Source organism: Pseudorasbora parva, chromosome 19, assembly GCF_024679245.1.
Source record: "Pseudorasbora parva isolate DD20220531a chromosome 19, ASM2467924v1, whole genome shotgun sequence".
In the NCBI taxonomy this organism is placed as follows: domain Eukaryota; kingdom Metazoa; phylum Chordata; class Actinopteri; order Cypriniformes; family Gobionidae; genus Pseudorasbora; species Pseudorasbora parva.
Genome location: NC_090190.1, coordinates 40,870,683 through 40,888,017, shown reverse-complemented (window position 1 = coordinate 40,888,017; position 17,335 = coordinate 40,870,683). Strand labels below are relative to the sequence as shown.

Genomic DNA, 17,335 nt, shown 5'->3' with positions numbered 1-17,335 from the left:
AACTTCTAGATACGCAATTAAAACGCAATGCAAGTGCAGCATGGATTAGAGCATAATGCACTTATCACCATTCATATGAATGCATTGTTTGGATTTGCACTGATTTGCAAAATGTGTAGGCGTACACCAACAGCTGTCCTCCTATCTCTCACGTAGCACCTGTGATTTATAAATCCTTGTATCTGTAAAGTCTGATATGTTATTCCAGCACTGCATTCATCTTTGTTTTAGTTACATTTCATACAGAGTAGTAGGGCTTAGATCACTAAATGACACGAGAATTCAATTTACTTGTAGTTGACTATCTATAGTATTTATATAACCTTCAAATTTAAAACTAACTTTCAAATGTTAAGCCAACAACACGTGTTGATGAAGTTCAAGTTTCTGCATGATCAGTGAGTCCTGTCATTGTGTTTTTGTTGTTTTTGGTCTCTTGGCAGAGATAGGTGTGTATTCTGTGTGTTAATGTTCAACTTTCTCCCGTAGGCCCATCTGTGCACAAAGCCAACGGCACAACCGAGTACACACACGTGACCTATCCGGGAAACCTCACACACAGAGGTCAGTCTCTTCAGTCATTACATTGACTCATCCTGATGGAGAGTTTGATAACTCTCAGTTATGGAGGAATTGCTATAGAAGCTTGTTTCCACCACAGAATGACAACATAAAAAAGGCAAATGTGAGTTTATACTGTATCTAACAATTCAGAGAAAAAAGTCTGAATTGTGAGATATAAACTTACGTAGACATGGCAAGTAGGGAAAAAATATGATATATTAGTAAATATGAGATGAAAATATGAGTTAACAATTCATTCCCACGACTTACTAATACATCAGCACGTTTTACTCATTCGTTCCCTCATTCAACTAAATCGTGGCCACGTTGTACAACATGGCCATGCTTAAAGCTACACTGTGTGATATTTTCCCCCATCTAGCAGTGAAAGGGACCATCCAGGGAAAAATAGTTTCTGTTCCTCTCAATTCTGATTTCGTTTTAACTCCTACGGTGGCTGATTTAGTCCAAGATTAACATGGCAATCCCCCTCTTCACATTCGACACGGTGCCATCGAGTGTTAAAACGCGAAAGGCGAAGCTTGACTTTACGGGTATGTCCCTCTTTGGCTACTGTACTTTCAAGATGGAGGGGCAACATGGCGACCGGCATTCGAACCCCTCACCCGTATGTGTTTTCAATGGCATATTATAAACTTACGAGAATACTTTATTACTTGAAAGAAGTAAATATACATTATAGTTAGTGTTTTTAGCTAAGAATAAACTAAAAAAGTTACACAGTGTAGCTTTAAGTAAAACAAGGGAACAAATTAGGAAAACATGGCCATGATTAAGTAAAACGAGGGAATGAATTTGCAAAATGTATAAATTCGTAATTTGTGGCCATGATATAGATAGATAGATAGATAGATAGATAGATAGATAGATAGATAGATAGATAGATAGATAGATAGATAGATAGATAGATAGATAGATAGATAGATAGATAGATAGATAGATAGATAGATAGATAGATAGATAGATAGATAGATAGATAGATAGATAGATAGATAGATAGATAGATAGAATACTGAGCAAAAGTCTTAGGCACGTTAGTATTTTCACCCCCAAAATGTTTGTAAGCCAGTTATTTCTATATTTTGCAATAGTGTGTCAGTAGGTAATATCAGTTTACATTTTCAAATATTTATTTTGCCATTAATTGCAATAAGTCTGACAACAGCTGATCTCTCACTCTCCTGATCACTCTCCTGCAAAGCTCCCTGAGAAACTATGAGCAAGTGTACAAGGACAAAAGATGTTTAAAACACCAAACACTAATTTGATTTAGCTATTAGGAGTTCATTGATAAACAAAATCTATTTATGACATTATTTTTGAAAGCATTCTCACTTTACAGCATTTTACTCAAGTGTCTGAAACTGTTCACAGTACTGGAGCTTTGCAGGAGTTTCTTCAAGCGTCTTGGAGATGTTGTGGCAGTTCTTGTGGATTTTGTCTCAGTTTCTTCATGTAATCCCAGACGGACTCAATGATAGTGGGATTAGATCTCCGTGTGGATATTCAGAAATTACCTACTGACAAACTATTGCAAAATATATAAATAACTGGCTTACAAACATTTTGGGGGTGAAAATACTAACGTGCCTAAGAACTTTGCTCAGTACTGTATATATATATATTTGTCTGCATGTCATGATCCACATTAACTAGGAATTGCTAGAAAAAAAGTCACAATTGTGAGATAAAATGTTGCAATTAGTTTTTATTTTTTTTATTCCATGGCAGAAACAAGCTTCCATAAATTTCTGGTCATTAGTAATGAAAATGGACATCATTTATTTAATTATTTTTACAGACATTTATTACTTCATTTTCGCTCCGACTCTGTGCTACGAGCTGAATTTCCCGCGGTCTCCCCGGATACGGAAGCGTTTTTTACTGCGCCGTCTGCTTGAGATGGTGAGAGACAGTTTAAGAGAGCAGAAGAAAGGCGATGTATCTGCTGAATTTCACACGTGTCTTTCTTTCTGCAGCTGTTTTTAATGCAGTTAATGGTCGGATTAATACAGCAGGTATGATAAGAATCAATCAGACAACAGAGGTTATTTATATATGTGACGTGATGTTTTAATGACTCTGTTTTGTCTTCTGATAGTGGATGGTTCCCACAATTCAGAACTCAATGAAACCCTTTCAGGTACAATCTGAATTTAATCTTCTAGCCTGACATAGGAAATAACAGTCAGAAAATAATATGAGATGATAAACACCAATATTGTAATGCTTTTTTAGCATGTAGTTTTTATCTTTATTATTTGTATCTACTAATTAATCATACGAGTCTCTGTCTCTTTTAACAGGACATGGATTTCACTAGAATAGTTGAACGTCTGCTGAAACTTGCTGTAAGTGTCGCGAGAAACAGACGCAAACACAGACAGATGCTGTTGATGTCAGGGATGCTGTTGCTATGACTTCTGTTGCTAGTCCTTTTGCAGGTGCTGTTGTTATGGCTACTGTTGTTACAGATTTCAATGTGGCACCTGCTGTTGCTATGGTGTGAAACTCAGGCCCTTGTCCAATTTTGTTAAAATGTTTAATATATGATATAAAATGATTATCCTGTTGAGTGAGAATTATTCTGTACAGTCAACTGGCATTATCATTGAAATCAAAGAATAAATACACAAACATACGTGTGTGTGTGTGTGTGTGTGTGTGTGTGTGTGTGTGTGTGTGTGTGTGTGTGTGTGTGTGTGTGTGTGTGTGTGTGTGTGTGTGTGTGTGTGTATACCGATCAGGCATAACACTATGACCACTAATATTTAACATTTTTAACATTTAATCATTTAGCAGACGCTTTTATCCAAAGCGACTTACAAAAAAGGGGAGAGCAATAGAAGCAACGAAACAAACAAGGCCAACAACCTGTAAGAGCTGTAAGAAATCTCAATTAATTAGCACAGTACACCTTTTTTTTATTTTTAGTTTCATTTTTTTTTATAGCTATCTACAACAAAAACTCACGTACGCAAAATACAGAACACTGGATTTTGATAGCTTATTCGCTTCACTAACAGGTGAAGTGAATAACGCTGATGATCTCTTCATCACGGCTCCTGTTAGTGGGTGGGATATATTAGGCAGCAAGTGAACATTTTGTCCTCAAAGTTGATGTGTTAGAAGCAGGAAAAATGGGCAAGCGTAAGGATTTGAGTGAGTTTGACAAAGGGCCAAATTGTGACGGCTAGACGACTGGGTCAGAGCATCTCCAGAACTGCAGCTCTTGTGGGCTGTTCCCGGTCTGCAGTGGTCAGTATCTATCAAAAGTGCTCCAAGGAAGGAACAGTGGAGAACCGGCCACAGGGTCATGGGCGGCCAAGGCTCAATGATGACCGTGGGGAGCGAAGGCTGGCCCGTGTGGTCCGATCAAACAGACGAGCTACTGGAGCTCAAACTGCTCCAGAAGTTAATGCTGGTTCTGATAGAAAGCTGTCAGAATACACAGAGCAGCTCAGTTTGTTGAGTATGGGGCGGCATAGCCGCTGACCAGTCAGGGTGCCCATGCTGACCCCTGACCCCGCCGAAAGCACCAACAGTGGCACGTGAATATTCCCTGGTGGATGTGGCTCTTCCAGCAGGATAATGCTCCTGACACAAAGCACAAATCCTTCAGGAATGGTTTGAGGAGCACAACGAGTTTGAGGCGTTGACTCGGCCTCCAAATTCCCCAGATCTCAATCCAATCGAGCATCCGTGGGATGAGCTGAACAAACAAGTCTGATCCATGTGGGCTTCACCTCACAACTTACAGGACTTAAAGGATCAGCTGCTAACATCTTGATTCCAGAAACCACAGCACACCTTCAGGGGTCTAGTGGAGTCCATGCCTCAACGGGTCAGGGCTGAGCAGGACAGCAAAAAGGGGACCAAAACAAAATTAGGTCATAATGTTATGCCTGATCTGTGTGAATATATATATACCGGTGTGTATATATATATACTCACCTAAAGGATTATTAGGAACACCACACTAATACTGTGTTTGACCCTTTCGCCTTCAGCACTGCCTTAATTCTACGTGGCATTGATTCAACAAGCTGCTGAAAGCATTCTTTAGAAATGTTGGCCCATATTGATAGGAGAGCATCTTGCAGTTGATGGAGATTTGTGGGATGCACATCCAGGGCACGAAGCTCCCGTTCCACCACATCCCAAAGATGATCTATTGGGTTGAGATCTGGTGACTGTGGCGGCCATTTTAGTACAGTCAACTCATTGTCATGTTCAAGAAACCAATTTGAAATGATTCGAGCTTTGTGACATGGTGCATTATCCTGCTGGAAGTAGCCATCAGAGGATGGGCACATGGTGGTCATAAAGGGATGGACATGGTCAGAAACAATGCTCAGGTAGGCCGTGGCATTTAAACGATGCCCAATTGGCACTAAGGGGCCTAAAGTGTGCCAAGAAAACACCCCCCACACCATTACACCACCTCCACCAGCCTGCACAGTGGTAACAAGGCATGATGGATCCATGTTCTCATTCTGGTTACGCCAAATTCTGACTCTACCATCTGAATGCCTCAACAGAAATCGAGACTCATCAGATCAGGCAACAATTTTACAGTCTTCAACTGTCCAATTTTGGTGAGCTTGTGCAAATTGTAGCCTCTTCTTCCTATTTGTAGTGGAGATGAGTGGTACCCGGTGGGGTCTTCTGCTGTTGTAGCCCATCCGCCTCAAGGTTGTGTGTGTTGTGGCTTCGCAAATGCTTTGCTGCATACCTCGGTTGTAACGAGTGGTTATTTCAGTCAAAGTTGCTCTTCTATCAGCTTGAATCAGTCGGCCCATTCTCCTCTGACCTCGAGCATCAACAAGGCATTTTCTCCCACAGGACTGCTGCATACTGGATGCTCTTCCCTTCTCACACCATTCTTTGTAAACCCTAGAAATGGTTGTGTGTGAAAATCCCAGTAACTGAGCAGATTGTGAAATACTCAGACCGGCCCGTCTGGCACCAACAACCATGCCACGCTCAAAATTGCTTAAATCACCTTTCTTTCCCATTCTGACATTCAGTTTGGAGTTCAGGAGATTGTCTTGACCAGGACCACACCCCTAAATGCATTGAAGCAACTGCCATGTGATTGGTTGATTAGATAATTGCATTAATGAGAAATTGAACATGTGTTCCTAATAATCCTTTAGGTGAATGTATATATGAATGAATTATAGCCTACAGCTGAACGACAGACTTCCAAGTGGTATGAATTTTGCACCGCAACAGCTGCTGTCTCTATGGTTGATGTCATGTTTGTAGCCCCTCTTCCTCTGAATGTCTAATGGCACAAGCCCCGCCCCTTCTCCCTGTCCCTCCACAGGTGCCCAATCATTTTATCTGGCTCATCTTTTTCTATTGGTATTTCCACTCCTCTTTGAACTTCATAGCTGAGCTCATGCAGTTTGGAGATCGCGAGTTTTACCGAGACTGGTGGTAAGTGGCTTCCTTCATCCAGAGCTGGTTTATTCATTTCATACTTAAAGCAGCACTAGGTAACTTTTCAACCTTCATAATATATTTTCAAGACTCTTGTGATGATACATCGACTTACAATAGGTTGAATGACACGTCTGCCATAGCCTGACGGGGTCTGTATCGTTTTTAATCGTACTTTTAAACTTCGGGTTTTGGGTAGTAACCCGAGAACAAAAAGAACTACAAAATTCGACTGCTTTACGGCATATACGTCACTTCCACCAACACACACACTTCCTTACATTCGGACGTGCCAGCCCAACTTTGTTCGTCGGATAATATAGTCATGTCCGAAGCAGCAGAGACACATAAGAAAGAAAAGGTTTTGTTGGAGGAAAGCAATAAGAGGAAACGAAAAAGTGATGGGATTAAAGGCAGGGCGAGGATCAACATGTGACCAGCGTTTGCTCGTCGGCGTGAGCTGAAGGAGGCGTGCCCGACCGATGCTGTCCTGCTTGTTACGGTGATTACCGACCACTCAAACACTGAACTGAAGTATCATATAGATTCTGTAAAACGCTAACCAATAGACTGCTATAATGACGCTGGCTTGTAAACGTGAGCATCGAGATTATTTGGCGTTTGAAAAAAATAAAACCCATGAAATTATATTCATATGACATGCTGAAACATATGCCACAGACTGTAACATTATGAAGACATTTCACACGCGCCACCAGAAGAACACCTGCATGTGAACTCCTCCTGCAGTGTTCAGGGGAACTGTTAGTGCTGCACCGACCCGCGGGACGCTTTTATGAAGTTATTTGGCCCGCACCGCACCACTGTGTATATTTTTACCACCCGCACCGCACCCGCGACCATTAAATAGACATACGGGGTCCGCGGGTTATGGGACGACCCGCGCATCACTAGTTCAGGGCTATCAGGGTTGTCATGTCAACAAATGCACGCGCGATGGCATCCCCTGATGTAGGATGACAGAGCTTACGACAGTAGTTGAGGACATTATTTTTTCCAAACTGTAGGGGGACCCCGAGAGCAAAAGTTACCCAGTGAGTGCTGCTTTAAGGACAATAATATTATGCCCCCTTTAGTTACTTTTGCTTATAATGTGATAATGACACATAAGAACAGTATTGTTGGAATAGCTGATGAAGGATTAAAAACATTGACAGCCAATCAGAATCCATCCTGCTTTAAAGAGCTCGAGCATCAGATGACAAAACTGCAGTGTGCTTTTAATAAACAGAATATCATTCGTTGGTGTTAATGCTAAAATAGTTATCATAATAGTTGTGTTTATAATGAATACTTCCATTACGTTTGTAGTCACTGTAACTGTGGTATTATCACTCAATGACTGGATGTGTCACATTACAGAAGTCCCACATGAACAAATACTATAGTAGGGGAGAGCAGGGGCGAAATTTTTTTTTTCCAGAAAAACGTAATTTTAAAAGAAAATGTTTTAGACAGAGATATATATTTGCTCTGGTCAATAACTCACACGTGTGGTCTATTAATAGCAGCTGGTATTTTGTACAAATGCAGAACGACTACAGTATAATTTCACTTTGAACATAAGATGCAGATTGTTACTTTTGACCCCATCAGTTGGGACGAAAGTAACACACAGCTGGGTCAAAAGTAGCACAACAATATAAGCCTGATTGTTCTGTGTTACTCTTGTTTTTATTAAATATACCTGACTATGACCTTGTTAAATGTAACTGCAAACATATTTTTAGCTACTTTATCTTTGGAAAAAAAAAATGTAAATTACATTTTCATTTAAGATTTTAAGTTTAATCAAATGTTTCAAATATAACCTGACAATACAAACTTGTAGGTTTAGAATATTTTGTTGTGCAATGTCAGTCTATTTGATAATTTTTTCTTCAACAATATGAACAATATGAAAATTAAATTAGCATAATATGCATTATATATATATATAAAAGTGGGACGAAAGTAACACAACGAGAAACACAACTTGTAATTAGAAAAAAAGTACCGCTTCAGTAATTTACTTTCCTCGAAAACTACATTTCGGACCCAACCACGAGAAATGATGACGAAATGACACGATTTTTGGCAGATCCATCAAGGGTTGCGTGCTGAACGTGCCGTCATAGCTTGGAATGCAAATGTATTCAGGGCTCGGAGAAAATCGCTTTGTTACTTTTGTCCCGCGTTACTTTTGCCCCGGTTCTCCCCTATATTATAGTAAAATTACAGTAAAATTACTTGAGTAAATACTATAGTATATTTACTATATTATGGTTCAAAAATACTAGAGTAAATTGTAATATATTATAGTATTTACTACATTTTGTTAATTTACTGTAGTATTTACTATAGTATGTTTCAAAAACACTATAGTATTTACTCAAGTAATTTTACTGTAATTTTACTATAATATACTATGGTATTTTTTCATCTTGCAGATGCAGATTTCATGAGGACTTACACAGAAGGTTTTCACATTTTGTAGTTTTGAGTGAACGATGATCTTTGTATTCGCAGGAACTCTGAAACGATTCCGTACTTTTGGTCGAATTGGAACATTCCTGTTCACAAGTGGTGCCTACGGTGAGACGGGATTATCCATTCATACGCTTGGATTTGTCTGTTTTTTGCGCGGTTTACGTTTATATCACGACTAAAATCAGTTCTGTGTTTGTGGTGTCATTGATTTCTCATCCTCTGTTTCCCTTCAGACACTTTTATAAGCCCATGTTGGTGAAAGGCGTAAATAGGTTCCCAGCTCAGATCGCCGTCTTCTTCCTGTCGGCATTTTTCCATGAGGTTTCACTGCACACTTACATTGCTACATTACAGTTTACACTCATGTTTTTGTTTCTGTGTATTAATAGCCCTGACAATATTGTGTTTCATTATGCCAGTATTTAGTGAGCGTTCCTCTAAAGATGTTTCGGCTCTGGGCGTTTCTGGGTATGATGTTACAGGTCAGTATTAAATACCACATCTTTTACGTAATCGCCTTGAAAGAGATTTCAAACTGTTTAGCTCTTAGTTAGTTTGTTGCTTTAGGGGAATAGAGGTCTGATATTGCACCAGTATCTACTGGCGTCCCTCAGGGCTCAGTCTTTGGACCTTTTACTTACTTATGGTGCGTTCTAGTCCTCCTGGGATGTTGGTATTTACAAGGGGAGACGTCATGTGCGTTCAAGTCGCTTTAGTCGGAGCAAGATGACGGTGTACCTTCTTTTAATTAATTTCACGAAAATACAGCAAGGTTTGTTAATTCTGCTTATAGAAAATAAAGAAAAGAATGTGCATCAGGTGAGTTTTAATCTTTTATGTTTTTTATTAATCTATGAAGCCACTGTAAGCGGTGTCATTAAATATTAGGCTAATCGATGCTTGCTTAATTTGTTGTAAATGACAAAGCCTGACAGCGTCACTGCGTTATATTCAACTACAGTCGTGCATCCATTGATTCCGCCATGTTTCTCACTGACACGCCCCGAAAATCCCGAACTTCCCACTGGTATTTACAACTGCGTGGTGGTGTTCATGCGCGTTAAACTCAACATGACTTGAACTCACCATTATTCCCACTTGGTCAGCTTTTACGAACTCTAGGTATTAAGTATAATTTTTATGCTGGTGACACAGATTCATTGTAAACACGGTCAAAGTGAGGCCGTCTCATTGCTCATTAAATTAATTTCTGAGTTGATTCGCCGAGCCATTCTCGAATAACACGCAAACAAATCCAAAATGAACGTGTGGCTATATCTCTGCAACGCTTTAACGTATTCTGACCAAACTTGGTGTGTGTTATGACAGCTACCTGCACAGTTTTGGCATAGCGCCACCTAGTTGTCAGAAGATATTAAAAATAACCGTACAACTTTGAAACAGTTTGGCCAAGTCACGAAACTGGTCTCTTTAGATTCTGTGCATCATGCCGAGTCAAATGATACCCAATTTTTCCTTATCAGCCATTTTGGCCGTCAACCATTTTGAAATGTACTTATGAGCGCAACCATGTGCTCAAAAGTTATAATGAAATTTCCCAAAAACATCTACTAACTTTTGATTAAATTTGCTTATTGAAACGGGTCTTAATAGATTCCTTGGGTAATGCCGAGAATATAGATACCAATTTTGCCATAGTTGGCCAAACCACACCACAGCAATTTGGTCACAGCGCCACCTATTGATCAAACGTGATAAACCATTGAATCAAATTACTTTGAGTGTTTATGATTTTTCAGCCATTAATTGTTTGTTGTTGCAGTTAGTCAGATGCTCCCGCCATGTTGACATGACTTATCGTGTTCGTTGTGCTTGGCCCTGATAATAGCTGCTTGTTTTATTTTTCTTTTCTTACTCTCATTTTAAATGCACTGGCTACTGGTTAAAATTAGAGTTTTTATTCTCACATAAAACGCACTTGACTTCTCAGACTTGATCCGGAGTATTTATCTCTCAGCTGTTAACACCATATATCCCAAACCGTAACCGAAGCTCCTTTAAAGGTGCTATAGAAGTTTTATTATAAAAATCAAATAAAATGGAGACGTTCCTCATTTCACGTTCCTGTTTCAGATCCCACTCGCCTACTTCGTGGGCCGATTCTTGAGAGGAAACTATGGGAACGCAGCCGTCTGGATGTCGCTGATCATCGGCCAGCCGATCGCCGTTCTGATGTACGTCCACGACTATTACGTGCTGCATTATGGGAGCGCGTCCGAGGGCGTCACGGCGTGACGCAGACTTCTTCAATAACCGAGATGTTGAATGTAAACAAAACAATGCATATATTTTTAGAAGGGAAATTTTTAACAGACAAATTAGTCAGAAGGCACTTGAGCAGACGTGTTTCATCACGTGCAATCAAACACTGCCGAGCCAAAGCAGCACGTCATCGCAATGCCTTCTCACTAATGTTTCATACTTGACATTTTCGTACCGATCGATTCAGAGACTCAAAATCAGAAGTGCCAAAAAATGTGTTCTTATTTTCCCCGATTTGTGTCTGCACTATAAATGTAATGTTTTTTACTGTTCGTGCTGTTGCTTTAGTGCGTGATTGATTGAATCTGTGAGCCTTTGCACTTTATTCAACAAAGCATGACGTCTGTGAAGCTTTTAAAGTTTAATTTAAAGATTGCAACTGCTTTAGTGCAGATTTCAGTACTTGCTGTCAATTTTAGTTTCCAAAAATGAGACATTATACATGAGTATTGTATATGAATGTGTGAAATTGTTGAAGCCAAAATATCTGTGTGCCATTTTAATTGCCTGGAATATTATTTCAATGGGATTTAAGGTTTATCCGCTCTGTTCATCAGGGGCCAAGCACCAATGGGGTCGAGACATCGAGATTTCATTTTTCGTCCCGCATGAATTTTATAACTTTGGAAATCCATGGCCTTAAGTTATGATTCCTTAAAACAATACCCATCTTTCCAAGGTCACGCACAGGTCATTGTCCGCTGCTGCGGTGCTTGGTCCCATAACTGATGGTTTTAAGTTGATGATTGCAGGTGTTTTGTTAGTCAGTTTTGATAGACTGAGATTTCCTATCAATAACATCATCTTTTTATGTCATAGACAATTTACTGACCTTGACTCACCGGGGTTATGACACTGAGAAGTGAATTGACTTTATCCCATTGAAACTGCTGCGATGAGGTGTGAGAACAGATTAGATTTAATGTACCTTTCTACAAAACATTTGAGAGATTCACAGATTTTTCCTGTGAAAGCCAAAGTTTGTAACCGAAGATGTTATGTTTTTCCTTGTACGCTTTCGGCAGCTCATGTTCCAGTTGAATAAATCTTTTAAACCGCAGTTGTGTATGAAATATGGAGAAAATAATCAAACAAAGCTCCCTTTGTGCATATAAAATATTTATTTAGCAGATGGAAACCAGTCACACAGATTCAAAACAACACTTGAAAAACAACACAAAGATCAGGCCGCTAGAAATCCGTCCAGTATGAACATGTGCAGATAAAACGGAGGAAAGAAGAGTCCCGTCTGCTGCGTCACTGCTGTGGAGAACACACACACGATTAATACACAAGCGCACAGAAACGTGGAGTTTGCCTCACGTGAGCAGCTCACCTTTGCTTTGTTTTGTACTGGTAAATAGAGTTTAAATTCAGCGGGGAGCTCGTCCTCGGAGTACAGCCGGTCCGAGAAGTAAACCCTCCTGATGCGACAGTTTGCGTGAATCTGAAAGACACGAGGAACCCGTTAATCATCTACAATCACAGTCTCACACCAGCATTTACAATAGAATTACCACTGACCTCAGGACACACAATGTCATATGCAATATGTTTGTCTGCTCAAATATCACACTTCATACAGTAAGACAGTCACTGCTCACTCGCTGGTGTCTCTTCTTCAGTAATAACCTTTGGCTCATATATTACCACAATCATCCTGGATCTGTGTTGAGACTGACATCAGAAGCAGATCTGATAGAGGTTTGCTCATAAACTCTTCATGTATTGGCAGATTTTAAAACAGTTAATCGTTCTTTTAATATGAATGGCTGAATCTCAGAAACAAGAACTTTCCCACGTCATATTTCACCTCAAAATTACAGAAGAAAAACAAACATTTTATTTTATATTCTTACAAACATATCCATGGATGATAGATGGCTGGACAGATGGATGATAGCTGGATGGGGGTGTGTGTGTATATATATATATCCATCATCCATTCTTCCATCTATCCGGCCGTCCATCCATCAATCTGTCCATCCACCTATCATACATCTACCATCCATCTGCATCCATCCGTCCATTTATCATCCATCCGTCTATCCATCAATCTGTCCATCAATCTATCATCCATTCATCATCCAGCTATCATCCATCCATCTATCAATCTATCATCCATCCATCATCATCTGTCCATCCATCTATCATTAATCCATCATCCATCTATCATTAATCCATCATCCATCTATCATCTGTCCATCCATTATCCATCTGTCCATCCATTATCCATCTGTCCATCCATCTATCATTTCCATCCATCCATCCATCAAAAATAAGCTCAACTATCCATTTAATACAATGTAATCTATACCGTACAGTGTGTATTAAAATTGTTAAGAATATTGTATTATACGATAAGTTATTACATAGGAAATTATGTATTATTGAAATTGTTAAGAATTTATATATTATGGACAGATATGCTAAACTGCTTAATTTATGCCAACTGTTGTATGATATAATATTGTATTACAATATTTATTACTGTCAGTGTCATAAACAATAAATCAACCAATAGGTTAAAAAAATTGAGCATATCTCGTCTTAACTGTCATGAAAACGTCACGGTTCAAAAAAACGTCGTAAAGGGTTAGTTCACCCAAAAATGAAATGTCTGTCATTAACTCCTCACCCTAATGTCGTTCCACACCCGTAAGACCTCCGTTCATCTTCACACACAGATTTAAAGGGGGGGTGAAATGCTGTTTCATGCATACTGATCTTTTTACACTGTTAAAGACTTGGAATCCCATACTAAACATAGACAAAGTTTCAAAAGTTAAGGTGGACGTTTGATGGGAGTATTTCTTTGTCAAAAATACTACTTCCGGTTAGTCATAAGTTTCGGCAAGTTTTTTGAGATCATGCGTTCCCATTGACGTTAGTGGGGGCGGAATTTCCTTGTATGGGCCTTACGGACAATTCTACCGGAAGCGCGTGAGAGAGAGCGAGGGAGAGAGCGAAAGCAACAGGCTACGCCCATCAAAGCGCTGGCTTGTAGGATGCTAAACAGGTGATATAACCAGTAGCTACTGACTTACCCACTGATAGGCCGGCGGTCGATCTGTATTAGCACTTTCCTCACGCGACGGGCGAATCACTTTCCTCACGCGGCAGGCGAATCACTTTCCTCACTGAGCGAATCACTTTCCTCACGCGGCGGGCGAATCACTTTCCTCACCGAGCGACTCACTTTCCTCACGCGGCGGGCGAATCACTTTCCTCACTGAGCGAATCACTTTCCTCACAGAGCGAATCCCTTTCCTCACAGAGCGACTCACTTTCCTCACGCGGCGGGCGAATCACTTTCCTCACAGAGCGAATCACTTTCCTCACGCGGCGGGCGAATCACTTTCCTCACTGAGCGAATCACTTTCCTCACAGAGCGAATCACTTTGCTCACAGAGCGAATCACTTTGCTCACAGAGCGAATCACTTTGCTCACAGAGCGACTCACTTTCCTCACTGCAGCGCGCTGCTGCACACGTCATTATTTAGCTCCACTCACACGACACGCCCCCACCCGCTCGGCTTTTTTCGGAAAGACTCGGAACAGCGCATCTTTCTTATATAATTATAAAAAAAATAAAGACTTTTCGGAGATATGCAGGATGCAATGCTACTCTATAGGTACTCAAGATTGACATGACACTGACTGAAACTGAGTGTTTCACCCCCCCTTTAAGATATTTTATATCGATTCATGATTCGGATCTTCAATGTCACGTGATTTCAGCAGTTTGACACGCGATCCGAATCATGAATCAATCCGCTGATTCATGACCGTTTGAATTTGTTGAGTTGAAAACTTTATTTGAGGATTGAACACAAGTGCGGAAGAGAAGACAATGCTGAATAAAGTCGTAGTTTTTGTTATTTTTGGACCCAAATGTATTTTGGATGCTTCAAGAGACTCTAATTAACCCACTGATGTCTCATATGGACTACTGTGATGATGTTTTTATTCCCTTTCTGGACATGGACAGTATAGTGTGCGTACACTTAGATACGCTCTCGGACTAAATATAATATATCTTAAACTGTGTGTGAAGATGAACGGAGGTCAACATTAGTCATTAAGGACAAATTTCATTTTTGGGTGAACTAACCCTTCAAGATTAAACATTGGTCTGGGAGTCTGCTCTGTATTTTCTTCTGCACTAGAGGTGTGATCAACTGGCATTATTTGAATGACTCTGTACGCAATTGGATAGTCCTTCAACCAATCAGACCACAAGAGGCGTGATCAACGACCCATCGTTTCTCTATCCATCATCGTGTTAAAACCGCCAATAGCGTGCCAGGCGGATAAGCCAGTCTGTGTTTGGTTCCCGCAAAATTGTGACAGAAGCAGTAGAAATTAATGTACAGTTGCCAGACTGAGTTGCCGGGCGAAATCAAACCGTCGACAGATCAGGCTGGGTTTACCCAGTCAAGTATTATATAACATTGTATTACTGTCAGTGTCATAAACAATAAATCAAACATTAGGTCTAGAAATTGAGCACATCTCGGCTTAACTGTCATGAAAACGTCATGATTCAAAAAGATGTATTAATCCTAAAATAGATGCAATGTCTTTTGTTGTTCCTCTTGATTTGGGGTGAATGTGCCTCGTGTGTGTGTGTGTTGTCTGTCGCTCACCTGCACTCTCAGAGTCTCGATGTAGTTGGTGCCGTACGCTCGGCGTGTAAAGTCCGACAGGTTGAACTGGATCTGGTTCCAGCCGTCGTCCAGCCTCATGGGCATCGTGCAGATGAAGGGCTTCACGCGGGTCGTGCTCTGATAGTTACTCGCCCTGAACCGCCGCCGCACATTCTTATCATCCAGGACCTGAGACGACAGTTATGGGATATTTTAGTTTATAGCATGGATTGAAATATGATCAAGGCCCAACCGAGTGCCTACCTGAACTTCAAATGTGAAATACTTCTTAAGATTCTTGATGATCATGACGAGGAAGGGCAGTTTGATGCCGAGGGTCTTCTTCGGGTCTGCGGGACACGTGATGTATGTGGTACTGTGGAGATCAGACACACACACACACGGATCAGGCTGGATCATGTGATCAGGATCAGACAGACGGACGGTCACACACACACACACACTCACCTGACATTGGTTCCCTCCACCTCCAGCACCAGAGACTGGATGTCATTGTCTGTGATGCGTTTGATGTGTCCGTTTCTGACCTGCAGGAACCGGTTCATTTATTGAGTTAAAGCATAATTCACATCGACAGACACTCTCGGTCCTTTAGTTTGAGTTTATTCAGACAGAATATTATATATGGTCATACACATATTACATACAATATTAACCATTCCTCATTTAATTCAGTTTATCGATGTACAAAAATAACTTAAACTTTCAGATAAAAATATATGTGTGAGAGAGAGGTTGTGAGTGTGTGTGTGAACGCACGCGGGTGTGAGTTTGTTAATGTCTGTGTGTGTGTGTGTGTGTGTGTGTGTGTGTGTGTGTGTGTGTGTGTGTCTGTGTCTGTGAGTTTGTCAGTGTGTGAGAGTGAGTGAGTGAATGTGCGTATTTGAGTGTGTGTGTGTGTGTGTGTGTGTGTGTGTGTGTGTGTGTGTGTGTGTGTGTGTGTGTGTGTGTGTGTGTGTCAGCGTGTGTGAGAGTTTGTGTATCTGATTGTGAGTTTGTTAGTATGCGTGTCTGGTCGTGAGTTTGTCCGTGTGTGTGTGTTGTGTACACAAAATATATATGTGTGGTCGTGAGTTTGTCAGTGTTTGTCTGATTGTGGGTTTGTCAGTGTGTGTGTGAGTGCTGTGTACACAAAATATATACACAAAAACCAGATATAAATGCCAGAGAGTGATTATCATATTCATATACTGCGGTATTTATAAGCTACTCTATGGTACTTCAAAAGATGCCATAACAGCATCATTATGTCATGTTCATAACCCAGTGTTACCATGGTAATGCTATAGTACTTTTTTGCGAGAATGTGTGTAATGTTATCCAGGTCTAATTTTCTTACCTACTTTAGCTCAAATGTAAATGATAACTTTGATTAAAACCTAAATGTCATGTTAATATGTTAGCTCTCCATTAGCAACATCTGAGCTAACTCGCATCAGTTCCTCCGTCTGCTCACCTTCTTGTCCCAGATCTGCAGGGGTTTGCTGCCGATGCTGTAGAGGATGGACAGGAATCCGCTCTGGAAGGTGTTTTTGAACATAATCCTGCAGCTTTAATCCAAATTAAACCACACCATACACTGTTTATTCTGCTCTGAACGCGTCCGGCTGGATCGCTGCGCTCCAGATCTCGGGTTCCGCCTGACAAACACTAAATACACTTACACATCAGTTATGATAATTAAAGTACGTTATAACGCGTTAAATGTCGCGCCTGAAGCGATTAGTCCTGAGCAGTGACACTGACGACGAGGTTTATCGGAGTTTATTTGGGAGTTGCTAGGTGACGTGACGTGATCTGGTTGTCACGTCGGACCCTTTACTGTTGACACGGCTGTTGCTATAGTAACGGGTGTCCC

At 40.5% G+C, this 17,335-nt stretch overlaps 2 protein-coding genes across 3 annotated transcripts in view; one reads left to right on the top strand and one right to left on the bottom strand.

The window, feature by feature from the left end:
• dgat1a (diacylglycerol O-acyltransferase 1a) overlaps window positions 1-11,866 on the top strand; it is a 44,241-nt gene extending 32,375 nt beyond the window's left edge. Inside the window, exons 8-17 of the mRNA XM_067424807.1 lie at window positions 490-564; window positions 2,387-2,490; window positions 2,565-2,603; window positions 2,687-2,728; window positions 2,892-2,936; window positions 5,918-6,030; window positions 8,563-8,628; window positions 8,757-8,844; window positions 8,943-9,005; window positions 10,618-11,866. Coding sequence (XP_067280908.1) covers window positions 490-564; window positions 2,387-2,490; window positions 2,565-2,603; window positions 2,687-2,728; window positions 2,892-2,936; window positions 5,918-6,030; window positions 8,563-8,628; window positions 8,757-8,844; window positions 8,943-9,005; window positions 10,618-10,779 — 797 coding nt within the window. The 3' untranslated portion in view covers window positions 10,780-11,866. The remainder of the gene's footprint in view (window positions 1-489; window positions 565-2,386; window positions 2,491-2,564; window positions 2,604-2,686; window positions 2,729-2,891; window positions 2,937-5,917; window positions 6,031-8,562; window positions 8,629-8,756; window positions 8,845-8,942; window positions 9,006-10,617) is intronic.
• A 42-nt stretch (window positions 11,867-11,908) lies between these two features.
• cfap20 (cilia and flagella associated protein 20) lies at window positions 11,909-17,276 on the bottom strand. Of its 2 annotated transcripts, none has more exons than XM_067424809.1 (6): window positions 16,934-17,276; window positions 15,925-16,004; window positions 15,721-15,832; window positions 15,457-15,645; window positions 12,143-12,253; window positions 11,909-12,066 (listed from the first exon to the last, which is right to left on the bottom strand). In XM_067424809.1, exons 1-6 carry the CDS (start codon window positions 17,015-17,017, stop codon window positions 12,064-12,066), a joined length of 579 nt encoding a protein of 192 aa, XP_067280910.1. In that variant the 5' UTR covers window positions 17,018-17,276; the 3' UTR covers window positions 11,909-12,063. The 2 variants fall into 2 exon arrangements, with proteins under 2 accessions (XP_067280910.1, XP_067280909.1); XM_067424808.1 differs by having other exon boundaries at window positions 11,909-12,069; window positions 16,934-17,275.
• Window positions 17,277-17,335: the final 59 nt, after the last annotated feature.

Excerpts from the sequence above, each read along its gene's own strand:
- cfap20 (XM_067424808.1), bottom strand. The coding sequence starts at position 17,017 with ATGTTCAAAAACACCTTCCAGAGCGGATTCCTGTCCATCCTCTACAGC. Across the intron at positions 15,833-15,924 it reads GTGGAGGGAACCAATGTCAG|TACCACATACATCACGTGTC; the intron begins GTGAGTGTGTGT and ends TGATCTCCACAG. Across the intron at positions 12,254-15,456 it reads TCGAGACTCTGAGAGTGCAG|ATTCACGCAAACTGTCGCAT; the intron begins GTGAGCGACAGA and ends CGTGTCTTTCAG.